The sequence below is a fragment of the Grammomys surdaster genome, unplaced genomic scaffold (assembly GCF_004785775.1).
Source record: "Grammomys surdaster isolate TR1022 unplaced genomic scaffold, NIH_TR_1.0 134, whole genome shotgun sequence".
NCBI lineage: Eukaryota > Metazoa > Chordata > Mammalia > Rodentia > Muridae > Grammomys > Grammomys surdaster.
The window spans coordinates 5,375,892-5,398,787 of record NW_021604592.1 but is presented as its reverse complement, the minus strand read 5'-3'; the positions used below and the strand labels follow the sequence as shown (position 1 = coordinate 5,398,787).

General features: G+C 35.9%; 1 protein-coding gene across 4 annotated transcripts in view; it reads left to right on the top strand.

Annotated features, from left to right (window-relative positions):
- Positions 1-22,896, top strand: part of Pot1 (protection of telomeres 1) — a 68,902-nt gene that overhangs the window by 6,341 nt on the left and 39,665 nt on the right. For all 4 annotated transcript variants that reach the window (XM_028762583.1, XM_028762582.1, XM_028762584.1 and 1 more), the window contains exon 3: positions 6,791-6,905. In XM_028762583.1, coding sequence (XP_028618416.1) covers positions 6,797-6,905 — 109 coding nt within the window. In that variant the 5' untranslated portion in view covers positions 6,791-6,796. The remainder of the gene's footprint in view (positions 1-6,790; positions 6,906-22,896) is intronic.

The following is a 22,896-nucleotide window of genomic DNA, read 5'->3' as shown; positions in this document are numbered from 1 at the left end:
TGACCAATGTACTGTTATAAATTTATTCTTTGGTGCATGTTAATGTTGATAAGATTAGTAGTAGTACCTCATTTCTAGCTTTTGTCTTCCTAATTTTTTTTTTGGCCGATTCTTGCTAGAGGTCTATTTAATATATTGTGTCAGCTTTTTATGTCATTAAATTTCTATATTTTGCATTTTATTATAATGCCTTCTTATGGATTGATCTCTTAACTCTGTTCAGAAGGTTTTTCGCTTCTGTTGTAGCTTTTAACATAAAGTTTCTACAGTGTCTGTTTAGTAAGTACTTTTTTCTGTGTCTGCATTTCCCTCTATTTGGATAATTTTTAATTGTCCAATTTGAGGATTTAATTTTATTTAATCATTTCTGCTAGTATTCTTCTCTGTTATTTCTAGAATTTTTGACCTTTCTGTTTTAAACATGTTATTTTTAATATTCGTATTCCTCTTCCTCCTATTATTATTATTATTATTATTATTATATGTATATGGATGTTTTGCCTTCATGTATATCTGTGCAGTGCATGTATGCACTCTCAGAGACTAGAAGAGGGTGTCAGATTTCCTGGTCCTGAAGTTACAGACCGTTGTGAGCTACCATGTATCTGCTAGGAACCAAAACCAGGTCCTGTGGTAGAACAACCAGTGGTCTTAAACTCTGAATGGTTCAGCAATCTCTCAAGCCCGTGATTTTGGTTTAAACTTGGGGCTTTATTCAGGTTGCATGTGCTTTTCCACTATGCACTTGTGCTAGAGTTTCACTGTACAGTTCCGACAGGATGTGACACTATGGGTCCTTGGCTTCTGTCTCTCAAGTGCGAGAATTATAGGCATGGCATCATGCTGTAGGAAGAGCTAAGGTAGGAGGAGTTGGGAGAGGAAGAGGAAAAAGGAAGAGGAGTAGCGAGGGCAGGCCAGAGATGTAGGAGGATGGAAAGCCATGCAGGTATCAAGAGAAAATGAAACTCTAATGCTTAAAGATTAATCAAAGGCTTTATATGTTTGGTAAAGCTCAATAACAATATGCCTGTACAGGGAGTTGTTTCTCAATTAGCTAACCTAAATAAAAATAGTTAATCCCACTGCTCTCGATACCTGCGTGGCTATCCATCCTCCTACATCTCTGCTGTCTCACTCCTCCTCTTCCTTTTCCTCTTCCTCTCCTAACTCCTCCCACCTTAGCTCCTCCTACACAATTCCTTGTTTTTGTTGATTTTGTTTAACCCATTTCATGAGCTTATTTTTTGACATGCCTTAAGTATAAACATTTAAATTGTTTTCTTCATAATTATATTTGAAAATAACTGTGCTTGTGAAAATATACTTACCAGTTTTATTATGGGTAAAACAGTTGTATTTAGTATGTTTATCTATATGCATATGTTTTTATCAATTGACAAAAACAAATCAAAATCAAAAGTTAGCAGTGTAGTAGTGTTTTAAAAAGTTATTAAGTGGCTGAAAAAGTTTACTTTCAAGTTGCAGAATAATTTTAAACAGTAATATTTATTGTTTTAAGATAGATTTGGAGTTATTAATAATATTCTCTTATAGATTCATTTTTGAAAAATTGTCAAATATATTTTACATATGGAAAAGATACATAAAATGATGCCTTTAATATTTTACATATGCAAAAAATACATAAAAAGTGATGCCTTTATAATTGCAAAAGTCCAAAAGGTATATAACTTAGCCATGTATGTAATGGAATGGTTTCTCCTGTTGCTTCATTTCAATATTTAGTATTCAACAGAAGCTTTAAACTTACATATCTGTTTCTTCTTCAATTAAACTAATGTAATTAAAAATTACTGTATTTTGTAACTCATTGTGCTCATAAGATTCTTAGTTATCTTAAAATGCATACCTGTAAAGCCCTTAGCCAAATAGTAGTCAAGGTAAACTTACAACATAAAAATAGGATTAGGCTGAGTACTATTAATACCAGGCAGAGATGTAAAAAATGGAAAATAATAATAATAATAATAATAATAATGATAATAAAGTCATTGCAATATACTACCTTAATTGAATAAAGGGGGGAACATAAAATGATTACATCAGTAGCTGCAGAAAACTTGTTTGACAATTCTAGCATTTTTCATGATAGTAGAACTCAGAAAGTTAAGAGAATACTTGCTTACTATGATAAAGACATTTATGATATTTAGCTAACACCATGTTCAGGAATATAGAGGTCAAAGGACAACATATGTAGTTGGTCCTCTCCTACAAAGTGGATCTTGAAATCAAATTCAGGTTGTCAGGCTTGGGATCAGCTTCTTTAACCGATTGAGCCTTTATTATGCAAAACTTTAAACCTATAGAACCAGTGAGAGTTATTTAGCTAATAGCTATATATTTGTCACCTAATTTTAACCGCATATTACAGTTTTCTAGTGGAACTGATAGAAAGTATATACTATTTGTTTATACTGTAGAGGCTCAATAGTCCTAGCAGTGACCATCTGCATGCTGGAGAGGCTGACAGCCCTGTAGCTGTTCAGCCAATCTGTTTAATGCCTCAGCAGTCTCTATCTTCTGTTGTTGAAAGCCTAGTATTTCTGTAGAGCCTTTGGAAGACTCAAGAGGCTGGCATCTGATATCAGTAAAGGATAGCAGCAGTGGCAGCAGCAGTAGCAGCAGAAGCAGCAGCAGCAGTGAGACTGATGCACTCACCAGCAGGAATGAAAGATAGGCAGTCAAACTGCATTGCTTTTTCCTTAGACCTCTTGGATATATGAGTCTCTGTATAGTCTTACCTAGAATGTACCACCCATTCTGGTGGAAGAGCTTCTTTCTCAAAGACCTCCCCAAAGACATGTTACTTAGTGGATTCTCAATCCAACCAAGATGAACGATAACAATTATTAGGCACTTTATTTTATCTTTTGAGTGTTCAACTCATTTGAGTGTGTTGTGTATTATTTTGAGGAAAATTTATGAATTATGTAATTTAAACCGTATTACAGAATACACACTAGACTCAAAAACTATACCTGCATATATACATGTTTATGTCACAGGACCATTAGGTACTTAAATGTTCATCTCAATTGTTAAAAGATTTACTTGTTTTATGTCTGTACCAGCATCTGCATGATGGTACCAGGAGGTGAAGAGGCCAGTAGCGGACATTACATTGCATCCCTTGGGAACTGGAATTTTAGGTGACGGCGAGCTGCCTGCTATGGGTGATGGGAACTGAACTGGAGTCCTCTGTAAGAGCAGCAAGCTGCACCCGCTCTCCAGCTCTGTCTCATCTAGATTTTAACAAAATATACCAAAACATTTATGTCCGCATCATTGTATGGCTCTTCCTAGTCTTTTTGGTATATGCACAGACACGATTCCACTGTTAGAGTAGAAATAATTTAACTGTAGTTCCTTTCTATGGTCAGATTTCAAGTGAGACCATTCTCATGGCGATTTAATAAATTGTTCTTCAATTTTTTTTCTTTCTTTTTTTTTGTATCAGAGTGGAGTCTCAAATAGAAAACTCACTATGGTGGTTTTGTAGTATTTGAAGGCCTATCTTACATGATGGAAACTGAAGCCAACATTGCTGGCACTGGCAGAGGATGGTTATCCTGGTGTATGTGTGGTGTAGTGGGTGAAGAACTTGGTATTTGTTTTTGTTTTTTTTTTTTTTCAGGCAACAAAGATGCCTAAAATAATATCTGCTTCCTGTGTTCTGGACTTGAATTTTCTAAAATGCTGAATATCAAATTTTCCTAACTTCTTCTTAAGTAAATATTGGGTTACTAACCAGCTGTTCTTTGATAGCATGTGTTCTGTATAAATTTTGTTATCTCTGTATTTCTTTCTATATAGTATTCATATTGGAAATTTTTTTTAGTTAAATAGTAAATAACAGGGATTTGTATGTATGTGTGTGAGTACAGGTTGTGTGTGTGTGTGTGTGTGTGTGTGTGTGTGTATGTGTCTGTCTGTCTGTCTCTCTGTGTTTATGTCTATCTGTGTGAGTATACATTAGAATTTAGAATGGACAGACATGTTAAATTAGACACTTGTAATCTTTTGACTAAAATCTTACTTTTGTTTAAATTATAATGTATTGCTCTGAGGTCAGTTGAACCAAATATGTTTTACTTTTTGTGAAAATTGCGTGAAAGTGTATTTATTTTGTTCCTTAAGTGCCAGCATATGCTAGAGAGAAGTAAAAGCTTCAGACAGAAACTTTTCATGGATTTAACTATCAAGAGCTCTGGTTACTTGGAGTCATCTACTCTTGTTGTGGCTTTATTAGAACAAAGTAATTGAATAGATAATATTTCTTTAAGTTTATGAGGGAAATACTAATCTGCGTTGTTTAGTTGTTTACTGTGAAGGCAGAAACATTCTCATTGAGTTGTTTGCCAAACCAAAATGTCAGTAGACAGGTTAAAAGGAACAAAGATGATAACAGTGCACCTGAGTCATAAACATGCCACACAGAGGCCAGAGCATGAGGCTTGAGTGTCCTTCTCCCCGTTCAAAAGCATTAGCTACTCCATTGCTAAAAAGGAAAAAAACTGTGTCTGCAGAATATATAACTAGAAGTTTCTAGCACTGTTAGTGCAGTGTTGGATTATCAGTCTCTTCCTCTGTGCTGAATCTAATATTGGCTAATGAAGTTGCTGTAGGAGATTTGAGAGCCCCCCCACCCCAACTTTTAACTACATTTCCATTTGATCTTACATCTTTAACATTTTTTTAAATTATGGTGTGTGTGTGTGTGTGTGTGTGTGTGTGTGTGTGTGTATAGGAATTTGTACAGGGTATGTGCATATGAATGCAGGTGCCTGTGGAGGCCAGAGCAGCATGTTGGGCCCCCTGGAACTACAGGTGCAGGTGGTTGTGTGTGCCTGATGTGAGTCATGGAACCAAACTGTACCAGGATAGAGAATGTGAGTATTGTTAAATGTACAGTTAACCGTATTTGAATGGAAGTAACATCCATACAAATAAATCCTCTTGTTTTCAGCTTTATGGTAGATCTATTCATCAAACAATGTCTTTGGTAAGGTGATACTTAATATACAGTGATACATATACATTTATGCATCTGCTTCATATTTTGATTTGCTTTATAGTTTGATTTTAATTTAGCCTATTTTATAGTCATCTTTTGCATTCGTGCTAATCCAATGGAAACAGTATCTTTACTTTTTTTATATAATGGTATTGCATTATAGTTCTGTATATACCTAATGATAGTTGATTTTTTTAACCTATATAATTTACTAATATCTCTGCATAAACTGTACATATGTAAGAAAACTGGAAGAAAACCAGTTCTTACTTTATGAAGACACACAGTTTTTGTTAGTTTAAACCACAGGCAAATTTATCTCTTTGGTCAGCCTGTATTAAAGCAGGTTGTTGTGTACAGAGTTGTGATTTAACAAATTGTATAAATAAAAAACAATTTTTATACTTACATGTTTTTTAATCAAATTTTCTTTATTTTATAAAATTGTGGTATCTAATATCAGAAGGAAGTATTTTTATTTTTACAGGTTGGATACTTACAGCTGAATGAAATTAGAAAGAAGGCAATATATTGATAAAGTTTAATATAATGTATGTTCTACCTATATGCATTCATTTATTATTAAGATGTGGTCAGATGTCTTCCTTTTATCACTATCTACTATATATTCTGAAGCAGAATATCTCACTAAAACCTTGTGATGGCTAGCTCTAGTCTAGCTAGCCTGGGTCCTCTGTCTGCTTCCAAAGCACCGTGATTATAGGTGGACCACTAAACCCACCTAGTGTTTACCTGAGTGCTCCAATTTGTACATACATATGGCTAATATTTCTCCTACTGAACCATCTTGCCAACTGTACCAGATACATTTTCATCTTCCAGGCATAATTGTCTTGGTTTTTATCCACTGCTGTAAATGATATTACATTTAACCCATTTTTTTAGGGATGGGATTATGGGATTTGTTTTTGTTTGAGGAGGGGTTGTGTTGCCTTTGTTTCCTTGGGGTTTTTCGTTGATAGGATGGAACAAGACTTGTACATGGCAGTCAACACTGTGTCTGAGGTACATCCTCAGTCCCTAGTGCTCACATTCTCTTGCCTCATTGTTTCCTTGCCCCATCATTAGCTCAGCTTTGTCTTAAGCTATCAAGACATAATAGAAGCCTTTAATGTCTTGGCTATAGATAGGTGATGTATATGCTGAACAGTTTTTGAATATGTCATCAAATTATCCTTATTGTATTAAGTCCTGTAGCTTTCTCATGAATGTTTTAGTATCTTAGGGTGACTTCTAGATCTATGCTGAGTAATGCTGCAGCAGCTGGCCATGAGACTATTAAAATTAAAAAAATAAAAAACCTTGTATCTAAGTGCTGGCACATGCTGTACTCTCAGCATGACAGAACTCAGTGAAGCAGAAAAATTATTACATCCTGGGTCTCATGAGGAGACTCTCGCTCATGTCAGTAATTAAAATCTCATCTTATCACTGCACTGGTCATATATGAACCTTCTATGTGCCCTTGCATTGGCTAGATCAGTCACCTTATAGGTTGGCATGTTAATTTCTCTACTTCTGAATAAAATTACTTCAAGAAAATTAGCTGGTTTCTATAGTAACATTTAGAAGCTACTGTGTTGTTTTACAGATGTTTCTCCTTTACATTTTGAAGTCTTCTTTAGGATAATCATTTGAAAATGAGATGAAGTATACTTAATAATTTATAGGTGTCATCATAATATTCTAAAATGTAGATAGTGATATAATTGTTGTCTTTTCTTTCTTTAGGTTCCGATGACTCCCTATACATATACACCCCTGAATCTACTTAAGGAAGGTACAATTGCCAATGTCTATGGTGTTGTGAAATTCTTTAAGCCTCCATATGTCAGCAAAGGGACTGGTAGGTATCAATGTGTGTGGTGCTTTATGATCAAGAACTGCTTTATTGATCTCAGGAACACAACTCAGATTGAGCTCAATCCTGATTTTTCATTGCCAAACAATAGTGATGAATATTCTTTGGCCGTAATTTGTGAAAAGAATGTGGTCTTCAGATTCCAGGGTCTTATTAAGCACCACATGGATACAGTTTTTTAAAGGATTCTAAATGATGTGAAAGCGCATGAACATCTGGCACAGAAATGAAAGGCAAACAGAAGAGACAATCTGGCCATAATATATACGTTAATGGATACACAGTATAGAATGTGCTGTGTATGATCTGGCTGTGCTCGGAGGAGATGTGAAAGTAGAGAGTTTTTAAGTAATTGAAGTTAATATCTGTAAGCTTAGAATAGATTGCTGCTATTGTAAAGTATATTACATGAGCCCATGATAGCTACAAAGAAAAGACCTGTGAGAAATATACATATAATATGAAAAATCAAAGTTTGTCATTATAAAAGCTAAGTGTAGAATATGTAGAAGAAATTATCACAACTTCACAAACTTCATATATGTGACTCTCACAGCTAACATAATGCTAGTCACTGAGAAGGACAAAGCTTGTCCTCAGAAATTAGAAAAATGCAACTGTGGCCTGTTTTTGGCAGTGTGTTCCACACAGTGTTAGAAGATTTAGCCAAAACAGGTGTAGTTTGGAGGCAAAAGAGAAAAAAAAAAAGGCCAATGAGGAAAGAAGAAATGAAGTTATGTCTGTAAAGAACATTATCCTGTAAGTAGAAAACTAAATGCTTCACAAAGGAATTCCTCTGAGAACTTATAAATGAGCTCAGTAAAGTTACAAAATCAAACATAACGATATATAAGCATACCAGTGATGAACAGTTTCAAAGGGTAGCAGAGAGAACTTTGATTTAGGATAGTACTGGTACTGTAAAATATTTAGGTATAAACTTAGGCAGGGAATGAAGACTTGAGCTTGAATAGTACAGAACAGTGTTGGAATCACAGATGACACAGACAGATGCAGTAATGTCCCATCACCATGGAGCAAGGGTTTATAGTCTTCACAAGTCTACAATCTTCACAGCAGGATGGAGAGTTACTGCAGTCACTAATAAATCTCAGTGGCTTTTTAAAAACAAAATATGAAAAGAAAATCTCTCTTAAAATATATAGAAGGCTCCATATGGCCAGAAACAATCCCCAGGAAGAAAAGTCTTACAAATCTACAGTCAGTAAAACAGTATAGTACTAGCAGGAAGACATCTTAGACTTCAGCACGCAGCTTAGAACAGATAACAGCAGACCAGACTCCTGTTCCACGGGGGGCGGGGGGAGGGTTATTTAGGGAAGAGGGCAAAGGTGGGGGGAGAGAAACAGAAGAAGATGGCAGACAAAGAGGAAAGGTAGAGGCCGGCCATGACCATGTGGAGAGAGGGAGAAGGGAAGGGGGGAAGGGCGAGGGGGCAGAGAGAAGCTAGAGGCAAGAGAGTAAGAGAATAAGAGAGAGAGGAGGAGGCAAGCATCCCCTTTTATAGTGGGCAGGCCTACCTGGTTGTTGCCAGGTAACTGGGGAGGAGCATACCTGGGGGTTGTCAGATAACTGTGGAGGTGGAGTTTAGACAGAATACTTACAAGACATGTATATTTCAGTGAGATAAAAATGAAATTTCAGAAATAAAGGTTCATGTGTATAGTGATTGGCAAACATGATGATTGGCAAACATGCCATGAACATATAGTTCTAAAAGGATGGCCTCTTCAACCAGTAGTGCTGGAAAAACTGCAGAGCCATACTCAAAGAAAACAAATGAACAAATCCCCAAAAACACAAGAAAAAAATTTAAATATATGACATGAAACTGAAGCTTTCAGAATGAAGCATTGAAAGTTTATTTCCCTTATGGTAGACTTGATGCCTTTTATATGACACCAAAGTAACCGGCACAAAGAGACTCAAGGGAAAGCACTAAGCTGTAGGCTCCAAACCAACGAAAGAACTGGCTAATACAACAAAAGACAACTTACAGAATGGGAGACATACTTATAAACCATGTATCTCTTAAGAGGTTCATCTAAATCTTAGGCTAGAACAAAGAAGTAATTTCAAGCAGGAATCTAAATCTTAGGCTAGAACGAAGAAGTATGTTTCACACATGAAAATGTCTTTGGGCTAGGACAGGGAAGTAGGCTCAGATATATTTTGGTCATCCTGATAAACCCTTAGAAACATGATCATGGGAGTGATCACAGGACTTTTTTATTGCCTTGCTTGTTCTTTGACCTTTTGTGTTTATTGTCTTGCTTGTTCCTTGATGATTGCATCTACTGTATTGCTAGTTCCTGAACCTAGAACTCACCTTAATACTTGCATGTAATTAAAATGGTATAAAAGCAGATGGGGAAAAATAAAATAAAATACAAACAAAAAACAAAGTAAGGGTTACTTGCAATATGTAACAATAATAAATGCCAGAGTCAGAGTAGGACATTGGCCAAGAACAAGGAAGTAAGTGGTCTTCAGGCAGGAATCTGACATTAGGCTAGAACAAAGAAGTAATTTCAGGCAGGAATCTAAATCTTAGGCTAGAACAAGGAAGTAGGCTTGAGACATGAAAATGACTTTGGGCTAGGACAGGGAAGTAGGCTCAGATATTTTGATCATCCTGATAAGCCCTTAGAAACAGTGATAAGGACTTTGTTTATTGCCTTGCTTGTTCTTTGACTATTTGTGTTTATTGTCTTGCTTGTTCCTTGACGATTTTTATCTATTGTATTGCTAGTTCCTCAACCTAGAACTGACCTTAATACTTGGATGTAATTAAAATGATATAAAAGCAAAAGGAGGAGGAGGGATAGTGAGTTTATGGGGGGGAGGGGGAATGGGGAAAGGGGATAACATCTGAAATGTAAATACATAAAATATCCAATTTTTAAAAAAAGAAAGAAAAAAAAATAAGGTTCATCTCAAATATTTAGGGAACTCTTACATCCCAGCAGGAAGAAATAAAATAAAAACGTGCGTATTTAAAAGTTAGGTTAAGGATGTGGATAGACAGTTATTCATAGAAGAGCTAGAGGGAGCAGTCAAACCAACAACAACAACAAACTATGGCATTAGGGAGAGAGAAATCAGAACCATCCACAACTGATACTTCATAAGGTGGCCATTAACAAAATGCCAAAGATAAATGCTGGTGTGGTTATGAAGAAAGTGGACTGTTTTCCCTTGTTATGCTAGAATTATGCATCTCTCATGAAAATAAACTTTCCCCAAAGTGGAAATGTCTTGTGATCCAACAGTCACGTGTAACTGACTAGAAAACTTGAAATCTAGATCTAGTAGTTATCTAGAAAACTTGAAATCGGTATTATAAAGTAATACTTGATTTTCTATTGTTCACGGCAGTGTTCCTCACAACAGACAAGTTGCAGAATCAGGCAAATTTCCCATCAAGAGATGAGTAGGTGAAGAAAATTGCATATCCTTGCAATGGAGTATTGTTGAGTTTAGGAAGAAGGACATGTGTTATCTGGTGCAATGAAAGAACTGTAACTCCAGTATTCAGCTGAAATATGCCAGGGCAGGACCAGATACCATGTACTATTTCTGAGGCCTGTATAAATTGTCATGCACTGGAGTGGGAAGCAAAGTGGCTGTTGCCAGGGCCTAAATTAAGTAGGAAATGGACATTTGCTCTTTAGTGATTATAAATTTTCAGTTTTATGCAAGGTTAAGAAAGAAATGTGTAGGGCTAATTGTACTCGGCACTAAAATTTTGTTTAATTGATAGACCTTATCTTTTATCCTCTTCTCTCCATCAGTCGAAAAAGAATATTTGAGGAAATTAGAAGGTCGAAACTTAAACTATGTCAGTTTTTAATCTATACATTTTTGTAGTTTTTAAAGAAAATTAAGAAGGTACAATCCATACATTGTATGATAATGTAATTCTCTAAACAATTTGTAAAAAGGTATACCAGAAATCATTAGTGTTTAATCGAAAAAGAATATTTGAGGAAATTAGAAGATTGAAACTTAAACTCTGTCAGTTTTTATCTATACATTTTTGTAGTTTTTAAAGAAAATTAAGAAGGTATAATCCATACATTATATGATGATGTAATTCTCTAAACAAATTTGTAAAAAGGTATACCAGAAATCATTAATTTAGTGTTTTTCACATGATAATAGAAAACAGAGACCACACTTTACCTTAGTGTAATCCAGTCATAGTAAATTGATCATTTATTAGTGTATTTCATCTATTATAAAACATTAATTTCTTAGAGTCACTGTGTTAAGTATTTTAAGTTCAAAGCATACTACAAAGGTATTCTTTTTTTATTTTTAAGGAGAACATGTTAAAAACAAAACAATAGATCTTATTGATAAAATAAGAATATTGTTTACTTATTGCATCCTAGAAGCTGCGGTCATGTGGAAAGCACAGATATGTCCTCATTGAGTTCATGTTGTAAAATGTGTTCATAAACATAGGTATATACAAGTTGTATTATAGAGCAGTTAGCGGAGAGTAAGCTCTTGAGTAGGCTTAATAGGAAAAGCATCTCAGTTTCATACTTTACTAATGTACAGTATTAAGACTGCGATCTGGAGATAATTATGAAGTAGGCTGGGGTAGCAGAATAAAGGAGTCATTTATGAAAAGTCATCATAACGTTGTTTATTTTAAAAGACAATGAAACAAACTGAAAGAGATAAAGCTTGATCTAAATAAGGATTTCTTAAGCATTTTCATTCCAACTTGACCTTGCCTGAGCCTGCATCCCTCCTCCGTCAGCATGCCCTCAGATGCCTTCACATTGGTGGTAATGACTTCTCCCCATTCTCTGCCTGAATATCACGTCAGAATGATCACTGTGACCCCCTTACTTACTATAAGTCTGAGTGTCTGTGTCTGGCCTGTCAAATTTATCCATCTAACTTGATAGAAGATACAATTTTAAAACTTTGCATTTGACATGTCAATTTGTACCATTGAAAGTTTTTAAATAACATTATCAGAAAATACATCATTTTCAGAAGCAATTAAGAATGGCAATATAAAATTAAAATGTTATTTAAAAAACACTGATGGCAGTATATATTTAGTTACTAGGTAGTATAATCATTCTTTCTTCTGATCGTATTATTAAATCATGAATAAAAAGGAATTCCATGGGGAGATATAATTACTTAGAATGTATGCTTATGTCTCATATTTCTATCAGATATGTGTAGTTGATTCCAATGCATTAGTAAAAGATTCATGACTAGTAATGAAACATCTGTTATTATGGGTATAATATATTTCTGTGTTTCTTCTGAAATACCAAATTAAAATGAATGCCATCAATTTTATCTGAACAGTCGAGACTTTAAAATACATCTTTCAGACATAGCATGATGTCTTCACTCCAACAAGACAGGCAGTGGAATCTAAAATTATCCTTCTTGTAGGTTTAGTTACAGTTGCGCTTTTATTTCTGTTGACAGAACTCATCCTTCAACAGGATTAAGTGCAACAGCAGAAGTCAGGCAAATCACAGTGGTGTTTGTGTTCAGCAAAGGATCAACTTTGTGAATATAAGTACAGGAAATTATACGTAAAGCAGTGTGATGTCGCAGTACAATCCCATAGTGTCAGTAACGTCTAGATGTATATAGAACTAGGTAGGTAGGGAATTGCCTTTATGGGGCTCATATTTTGAATTTTCAGAATGTTATTTTATATGTATGTGTGTGTGTGTGTGTGTGTGTGTGTGTGTGTGTGTATACATACATATCTCCAAATAAAACTTTTTGTTAAGCTTTATAAATGTTAAATTTACTGTAGAGATGGCAGGTGCAATTTGGCTTTTTTACTACTTGATTTAAAAAAGCTTTTCCTTGAATCCTGACTATTGAAGATTATATATGATCTGTAGTAGACTATCATTTCTGATCACAATCTTTATCTGGTAGCAAATGCTCTATTTCCCAAACTTTATATTAAGTCGTGGAAGAGGTAAACCGCTTTACAAGTCAATCAGTCCTGTTATTAAAAGAACATACATATTAAAAATACTGACTTCAGAACTATGATACTTTTAGAATCCTTGTATATGTGTATGTTCATGTGTGTTCTTTTTCATCTCTGTGAGTGCATACATGTGGAGACCAGTGGACAAGCTCTGGTGTTCCACAGGACCTGTCTACGCACTCATTTTTGGTTTGTTTTCATTTGAGACAAGGTCTCTCACAGGCCTGGACTGTACAGACTCAGGTGCCTTATCACTCAGCCCCAGTGATCAGTCTCCTCAGCACAGGATTATAAATGTCACTCATTACACCTGTTTTGTTGTTTGTTTCTTAAACTGGGTTCTGGAACTCAAACATGAGTCCTCATGCTTACTCAGCAAGGACCTTACTAAGCTATCTCCCTAGCCCTCCATGTGGAGTCTTTAAGTTGTCATTCTGTTACTAAACACTGGTCTCTGTAGGAACTGGGCGTTTCTACAGCAGTGATTTCCTCCGATAGCTCTATGGTTCTGCTTTTTTAACATAGATTTTTAAATTGAATGGCTATGTATCCCTATAATGCTGCAGTTTCTAAGTGAAACAGGCACTGGGTTTCCTTTTTTCAGTGCCTACAATGAATTTCTATGGTGTCTTCCAGCAATGGCACCTCTCTGAGGCACTTGACTGTCTGACTTTCAGTAATGGATGCCATCACAGCTGTAACTGTTCATCACTTCCCTGGTTAAAGATGTGGAATGTTGACCTACCTTTGTCCATGACAACTACTCCATATAAATGTTCCACCCATTTCTCCCAGGAGAATGGAGGTGGGGATGAGACTGTGACCCTTTGTATTTGCTGATTTTCATATACATGAATGACTTTGATTGAAGTTTGAGGATTATATCTGGATTTTTGGTGCATAATATGACACTTTGCCTTTTATACTTTCCTGTAGCTAATTATTAGCGTAAAATTCTGTTTAAAAACTTGTTACATTTTTTTACTCATTCATATTCAATGAATGAATTGAATAGCAATAAAAAAGAGACAGTATTATAGATAAAAGGGAAATGAAAAAGCATTTGCAGAGGCATCTCTTGTGGATTATGTATTTTATGTATGCATGCTTCTTTGATTAAAGACCTCTTTAGGTAAGCTACATTTTTTTCCCCTTACAATAAAACTCCAAGGCAATTTACACTTAGTCATGCCGGGGAAATTGGGTGAATTGCTCAAGATTGCGGAATAAAGAGCTTAATTTATCATCTGTTATCTTTTCAGATTTATGTCAAGTTATGCAAATATTACCAAAGTGTAAAACTAATTAAATATCTTCTCATCAGTTTGGATCTGAAATATTCCTGAAGTATTAAAGCATATACATGTGTGTTCATATACATGCATCCTTATACTATGCACTGTTTGTGTGGGTGATATGATATTCTTAGATATTCTTTCCGCTCTCTTCACCTTCAGTACTGATGCCAGCTGTCAAGGCAATAGACTATTAAATTATCTTTAATTTTGTATTTTCATTTGGGAAAGATTAAAAAATAACACGAGGGTCAAAAATATGTTTATTATTCTGTCTAATAATTTTGTTTTGTTTTGTTTGTTGGATCACTTCCTTGACACAATTATCAAAATTTGTTAAAGCAGGCTCATTTCTCTTCTTACCTAGTACACTTAGTCTTGAGTTAGAATTTAAGTGTTAGATATTTCCAATCCTTGGTTATCCTTTTGTTCTACTGGCATTTCCTTATTTTGTGTCTTTGATTGTAATAGCTATTCCTGGTTGTCAACTTGACTGTATCTGAAGTGAACTAAAATCCAGATTTAGAAGACTCACCTGTGATCTAGATCTTGAGACTGGGAGTTTCTGACCTGGATCTTGCCATGGAGATCTTGAGGCATAGTGGCTGTGAATCCCAGGAGACTAAAGGCAAGAAGATCTCTGAGTTTAAGGTCAGCTTGGGATAAAACAGTCCCAGATGCAGGCGTGGTGGTACATACCTTTAATCTGGGACATATATTCTGCCGAAGGTCTATATGAGGACATTGGAAGAAGGAAGATTCGCTCTTCTTTGCCTGCTCACATTTACTTGCGTGTTGTGTTCTGTGCAGATACGATCCTTTAGGTAAAGCATACACATGTTGAGATTTCAGGCCTCTCTGCTAAGTCTGTTGCTGCCAGAGTATTTCTCTCTGATACAAACCTATCCTATCTCATAGGCATCTGTTTACAAAACTCAGGCCATACAGATAGAGCCTCCTGTGACTTAGACATTCCCTAATGCATCTCCAGTCCTATAGCAGACTGCTTGTAGCAGCTTGCCTTCCCTCTTTTCTTCTATTCCCTGGGGAACACCAGAGATTCTCTTTCCAGATGCAGTTATCTTTCATCCTGTGAACACCCCAGCACCCCTCTTCTATCTCATCTTTATTCCTAAGTGTCAGCTTCCAAAACCTAGAAAGAAGTTCTGTCTTGGACCAACAGCTACGATACCTGGAAGGACTCAGCACTCTGTACCATGCAGCCAGTAACCAGTACACTTTTCTAAACTCCAGAGAGGACAACAGAGTACAAGGAAAATCCACTCAACAGAGAGAGGACCTTGTAATCAGTACCTTGAATTATATGCATCCCAAACCCAGATGCTTAGACACCAACATAAATGTATCCCTAGAGTCTAGCAGCTCTAGTACAGTAACCTTGAGTATTTCAACATATGTGAAGCAAAAGACATGGGCTTCAAAATAGCCTTTATGAAATGTTCAAGGACCTTAAAGAGTATAGGAGTGAAGCTATTTAATGAAATCTATGAAAACACAAACACTGAAAGAAAAAAGTTCAAAACCTGAAAGTGGAAATTGAACTGCTAAAGAAAGCTCCAATGAAGTAAAACTAGAAATGAATAATTTAGGGAGCTAAATAAAATCTCAGAGACAGTCTTCAACAACAGAATACAAAAGATAAAAGAGAATATCAGGCATTGAAGATAGAAGAAATGGATACCTTGGTCAAAGAAAATGTTAAGTAAAAAAAAAAAATCTAAGCACAAAACATCAAGGAAATCTGAGACACTATGAAAAGACTAAATCTGAGAATAATAGGAATGAAGGCAGGAGAAGAAAGCCAAATAAAAGATACAGAAAGTATTTTCAACAAAGTTGAAGATGAACGTTTCCCTAACTTAAGAAGATGCCTGTCAAGGTACAAGGTACATTCAGAATATCTGATAGACTGGACAAGAAAAGAATACAAAAATCACAATACAATAATCAAAACTAAACATAAAAATAAAATTTAAAAGCCATAGAGGAAAAAAACCAAATAGCATACAAAACCAGACCTATTAGATTAACAGATAGATGTTCTACAAAGTAAAACACCACAGATACCAGCCCAGATTTCTATACCCAGCAGAAATTTCAACTTGTTGGGGAAAGACATTCCAGGACAACACAACATTAAACTATCAGTCTACAAATCCAGGTATACAGAAGACATTAGAAGGAAAACTTCAATCTGAGGAAGTTAATAACAACATTCAAGAAAACACAAGAAATAAATAATCCCAGAGCAGTGAATCAAAGGGACTGAAGGAAAGACACATCACAGCAAAATAATAGCAATCAAAAAACATTGCATTGATAACACTCAAGATCAGTGATCTCATTTCTTCCATAAAAAGACATAGTCTAACAAATTAGATTACAAAACAGGATCCATCTTGCTGTATGTAAGAAACACCTTAAAGATACATATTACCTCAGAGTGAATGCCTATAAAAGATATTCCAAGCTAAAGGAATCAAGAAGCAAACCCGTGTAGCCATCTTAATAGCCGACAAAATAGACTTGAAAACAAAACTAATCAGAAGAGACTGGAAAGGACACTATATATTCAGCAAAAGGAAGATCCACCAAGAGGATATATGCACACACAGCACCCAGTTTCATGAAAGAAACTACTACAACCGACATCACTTACTAACCTTCAAACGGTAATAGTAGGTGACGTCAGTACCTCATTCTTGCCAATAGGCAGACAGACCATCCAGATAAGAACTGAAAATAAATGCTGACCTAAGTGGCAGCATAAACCAAGTGGATGTAGCAGAAAGTTACAGGACATTCATCCCAAACAAAAGAATGAACCTTCTTCTCATCAGCTCATGGACCTTTCTCCTAAGTTGACCACATACTTGAAGACAAAGCAAGCCTGAATAGATACAACTAACAGTACATCCTATCAGACCAAAGGATTATAGTTAGATACTAACAACAGAAAATTTCTAAACACATGAAACCTCTACAACTCAGTAATGAATGAAAAATAAGACACAAAATGAAATTTAAAACATTTTAAAATTGAGTGAAAGTAAAAGCATGTCCAAAATTATTGGGCAAAAAGGAAGGCAGTTCTTAGAGAGAAGAAGCTCATAGACTTAACCTTCCAAATATTGTGACCCTTTAATACAGTTCATCATGTTGTGGTGACCCCCAACCATAAAATTATTTTCATTGCTACTTCATAGCTGTAATGTTGCTACTGTTGTGAATCGTGATGTAACTATTTGATATGCAGGATAGCTTATATGCAACCTTGTGAAAGGGCCATTAGACTTCTAAAGGGCATCCTCACTCACAGGCTGAGAACTGATGAACTAAGTGCTAAGCGCTTACATGAAAAGATTGGAGAGCTTACTTAATTGCCACACCTGAAAGTTCTAAAATGAAAGAAAAGGGGGTGGGAGAGGAAGGAAAGGGCAAAAGTTCCAAAAGCAGTAGCCAGCAAAAAATAATTAAACTGAGGGCTGAAATCAATAAGGTAGAAACAAGGAAACAAAAGTTGGTTCTTTTAGAAAAATCAATAGTATGGAGAAATCTGTAGCCAAAATAACAACAGACACAGAGGAAATAAGAACATTTAAAAAATCTGTACTCTATCAACTGCAGTATCTAAAAGAAGAGGGCATTCACTTGCTATGTAGCACATTCCAAAGTTACATAAGACCAGATAAATCATTGAAACATACCCAATGAAATAGAAGCTATTATTAAATCACCTAACCCAACAGTCCAGATGGTTTTAGGGCAGAATTCTACCAGGTATTCAAAGAATTAATGCCAATACTCCAAAATTATTCAACAAGAAACAAGCCAAAAGAGCACTCTCCAGTTCATTCTACAAGGCTGCAATTAGCCTGATACATAAATCATACAAAGACCTAACAAAAAAAGAATTAGAGACCAATTCTGTTTATGAAAATACATGCAGTAATTCTCAATAAAATAATTGTAGTCTGCATCCAAGAACACAGTAAAAGAAAGAAATTCCCACTGATAGTAGGCTTTATTCCAGAGATTCTGGAACAATTCAGTATACATAAATCAGTAAGTATAATCCACTCTGTAAACAAAAAAGCTCACATGATTTTTTCCTTAGATGCTGAAAAGTCCTTTGACAAAACCCAATACCTATTCCTGATAAAAGTCCTGGAGAGACTAGGAATACAAGAGACATAACATTACATAATATATGCCATCTACAACAAACCTACAGCCAGCATTAACCTTAATGGAGAAAAATTCAAAGCATTTTCACTAAAATCAGGAACAAGACTGACCACACTGTCGATATATATTCAGTACAATACATGAAACCTAAGGTAGAGTAACAGAAAACTAAAGATCAAGAGGATACATGTCTAAATCAGTGTTTTGTTCCTGTGAAGAGACACCATCACTATGACAGCTCTTATAAAGGAAAACAGTTAATTGGGGCTGGCTTACAGTTTAAGAGCTTTAGTTCATTATAGTCATGGTGGGAAGCATGGCTGTACCAGGCCGACATGGTACAGGAGCGGTGGCTGAGAGTTACAGATTCAGATCTGTAGTCAGCAGGAAGAGATGGACTGGGCAAAACCCAGGGCTGTGACCCACTTTAGAATCTTCACACCATTACCAAGCCTCAGACAAAAGGAAAACCAAATGATGTGGGTTTTTATTGAGTATATTGGTACTATTCCCTGCGAGTTGGCCTGTTTTGTTGTTAGTTGTTTGCTTTTTCATTCATCCCCCCAAAAGCTGGAGTTTCTTGTTGACTTCCTATTCTAATAGATGGAGTTTTTTTTCTAGCTGTGTTTTTGATAACTATTTTGTGTTGAATCTTAAATGTTACTTCTCAGTGTGTAAATGTCCTAGGTACAGTTTCCTTTTTCAGGCTTGGACTTTAATTTCCAAAGCCAAGATCATTGGTCAGCTAAGTGTGCTCACAGGTGTACCTTTGCTCTTCATTTGCTGCTTACAAGGATCCAATGCCTGACTCACTTGTTTTTACCTTTGATGTCCTGTGGGCTCAGAAGGGGATTTTGATTATGCCAGTTTAGGTGTACTGTATTCAGCAATGAGTATTTTCATCACGTGAATTCTTTTAGATCAGTTGTTCTCAACCTTCCAAATTCTGCAACCCTTTAATAATTTCCTCATGTTGTGGGGACCTCAAACATAAAACTATTTTGTTGCTATTTTGTAACTCTAATTTTGCTACTGTTATGAATAGTAATGTAAATATCTGATGTGCAAACCTCTCAAAGGGTCATGACCCACAAATTGAGACCCACTGTTTTAGATGATCAGATCTTTCTTCTTCTTCTCTCATATATTATGTCCCAACTGCAGCTTCCCCTCCTTCCAGTCACTCCCCCATCTCATCTTTTCCAGATCCGCTTCTTCTCCATTTCTTTTGAGAAAAGGGGAGGCTTCTCAGGGATATCAACCAAACATGGCATATCAGGTTGCAACAATACTAGGAACCTCCCCTCTTATTAAGGGTGGACAAGGCAACTCAGTTTGAGGAAAAGGGTCCCAAAAGCAGGCAAAAGGTTCAGAGACAGCTCCCGTTTCCATTGTTAGGAGTCGCACAAGTACACCAAGCTACACAGCCATAACAAACATATATGCAGAAGATCTAGCTCAGACCCATGCAACCGCCCTGATTGTCAGTTCAGTCTGAGAGCCCTGATGAACTGTTTCTGTAAGTTTTCTTGTGTCCATGACATCTCTGTCTTCTATAATGCCTCATCCCTCTCTTCTAGACTCTGAGGTCCACCTACTGTTTGGTCTCATCTGCTCCTATCAGTTTCAGAATGAAGCCCCTCTCATGACAACTCTGAGCCTACAAGTAAAGCAGAATATCATTATGCATCATTTCATTGACTTTGTTTTGTTTTTGCCAGTCATATCAGGTTGCAACAATACTAGGAACCTCCCCTCTTATTAAGGGTGGACAAGGCAACTCAGTTTGAGGAAAAGGGTCCCAAAAGCAGGCAAAAGGTTCAGAGACAGCTCCCGTTTCCATTGTTAGGAGTCGCTGTATTCTAAGTCTCTGAGCTATCCAGTCTCTGGTTCCTAGCCCTCCAGGCAGTGTCAGGCTTAGGGTTCTTCTCATGGCATTGGTGGTCTCAAGCTGGACCAGTCATTGATTGGCCACTCCCACAAGTCCTTCTCCACCTTTAGTCCATCACAGTTTACAGGCAGGACAAATCGTTATGTTGAATGTTTTGTCACTGGTTTGGTCTCCCAGTCCTTCGACTAGAGGCCTTGCCTGATTACAGAAGATGGCTTGGCTAGTTCAGGCTCTCTCTCTCCCATTACTAGGAGTCTTTGCTAGAGTCACCCTCAGATTCCTGGGAAATTCTATTACACTAGGTTTCTACCTCTCCCAGTTTCTATTGTCTCTCGGAACTCTGTCCCTCTAGCCTCCACTCCTGTTCCCATGCTCCCTGCCCTCAATCCACCCATCAAGTCTGTTCTAGTTCCCCTTCCATAGAGATTCATTGGTTTCCCCTTATCTGGATCTGTGTATTGTAGCGTGATTATCCTTAACTTTACAGCTAATACCTACTTAAAAGAAAGCGCATACCATGTTTGTCTTTCAAGATCTGATTTGCCTCTCTAAGGATGAGTTCTTCTAGTTCTATCTATTTCCCTGAAAATTTCATGATGTTATGTTTTTAATAGCCTAGTAATATTTCATGGAAAATGTTGGTCCTCTTGAATTTTATTGTTTACTTTTTTCTTATTGACGATTAATATGTTAAAGTATTTATATTTATTTACTTCTTTGGGGTTTTTTTAGTGATTTTCTTTTCCACATTCTTTTTTAAAATACTTTTATTGGTTATTTTATTTATTTACATTTCAAATGTTATCTCCCTTCCTGGTTTGCCTTCCTTGACTTTAAAGTAGTGAAAGATTTTTTTTCCCATAAAAATAATGTACAATATTTGTTTTCATACCTTTTTCCCTATTCTTTGATAGTTTGTGTTCCTGTCTCTTTTGTTACCATCATTACTCAGAGAATCTTAGGGAAAACAGGAAGGCAGTGCACTTTGTTAGTGTGTCATTTTCTGATACAGCAGTATCTATTACAACTTTAAATAGCAACAATGTTAAAATTATGTTTTCCTGTAAAGACAAATATTATTAATTTTTCCAAATTAAAATATCGTTATTCTTGTTGGCCTGTTTATTAGTATGTAGTTTTATATAAATTCTTGATTTTTATTAAATGCTTACTCTGGCAGGAATTTGTAAACTTTCTGATCATTCATATCTGTACAATACAACTATGACTTTTTACATTTTCTGCATTTGTTCCCTCTCTCTGTCTCTGTCTCTGTCTGTCTCTGTCTATCTGTCTCTCTCTCTTTCTCCCCTTGTCCCTCTCTCCCTCCCTCCCTCCCTCCCTCTTTCCCTCATATAATGCTGAGATTAAACCCAGGGCCTTATTCATCTGGTATCTGTCTAGGAAATTGTCCATTTCATCCAGGTTTTCCAGTTTTGTTGAGTATAGGCTTTTGTAGTAGGATCTGATGATTTTTTGAATTTCCTTATGTCTTCCTTTTCAGTTCTGATTTTATTAATTTGGATACTGTCTCTGTGCCCTCTGCTTAGTCTGGCTAAGGGTTTATCTATCTTGTTGATTTTCTCAAAGAACCAGCTCTCGGTTTTGTTGATTCCTTGTATAGTTCTTTTTGTTTCTGCTTGGTTGATTTCAGCCCTGAGTTTGATTATTTTCTGCTGTCTACTCCTGGGTGCATTTGCTTCTTTTTGGTTTTTTCAGGTGTGCTGTCAAGCTGCTATTGTGTGCTCTCTGCAGTTTTTGTTTTGTTTTGTAAGCACTTAGAGCTATGAGTTTTCCTCTTAGCACTGCTTTCATTGTGTCCCACAAGTATTGATATGATGTGTCCTCATTTTCATTAAATTCTAAAAAAATCTTTATTTTCTTTCTTTATTTCTTCCCTGACAAAATTATCATTGAGTAGAGCCTTGTTCAGTTTCACCTGTATGTGGGCTTTCCATTGATTTTATCATTATTGAAGACAAGCCTTAGACCATGGTGATCTGATAGGATGCATGGGATTATTTTAGTCTTCTTGTATCTGTTGAGGCCTATTTTGTGACCAATTATATGGTCAGTTTTCGAGAAGGTACTGTGAGGTCCTGAGAAGGTATATTCTTTTGTTTTTTGATGAAATGTTCTATAAATATCTCCTAAATCCATTTGGTTTATAATTTCTCTTAGTTTTACTGTGTTTCTGTTTAGTTTCTGTTTCAATGGCCTGTCCATTGATGAGAGTGGGGTGTTGAAGTCTCCCACTATTATTGTGTGAGGTACAATGTGTGTTTTGAGCTGGTCATGTTAGACAAACATTTTTATTCCCATAGCCCTCACTATATGTATAATTATCTTTATTTTACAAGTTTTATGTTGTTTACTTGAATATATTCATCTCTTTCATGACTTTCATACTTTAACTAAAAAGTTATTTCTTCTCCATAAAAATAATGTAGATTACTGATTTTTGTTTCATTATATGTCTTTAAGGTTAAATTTTGTGGGTCACTTTTGCAGATTAATTTCACAATCATATTGAAAACCAAAAACATGTCTTTATCTCATTTTCTT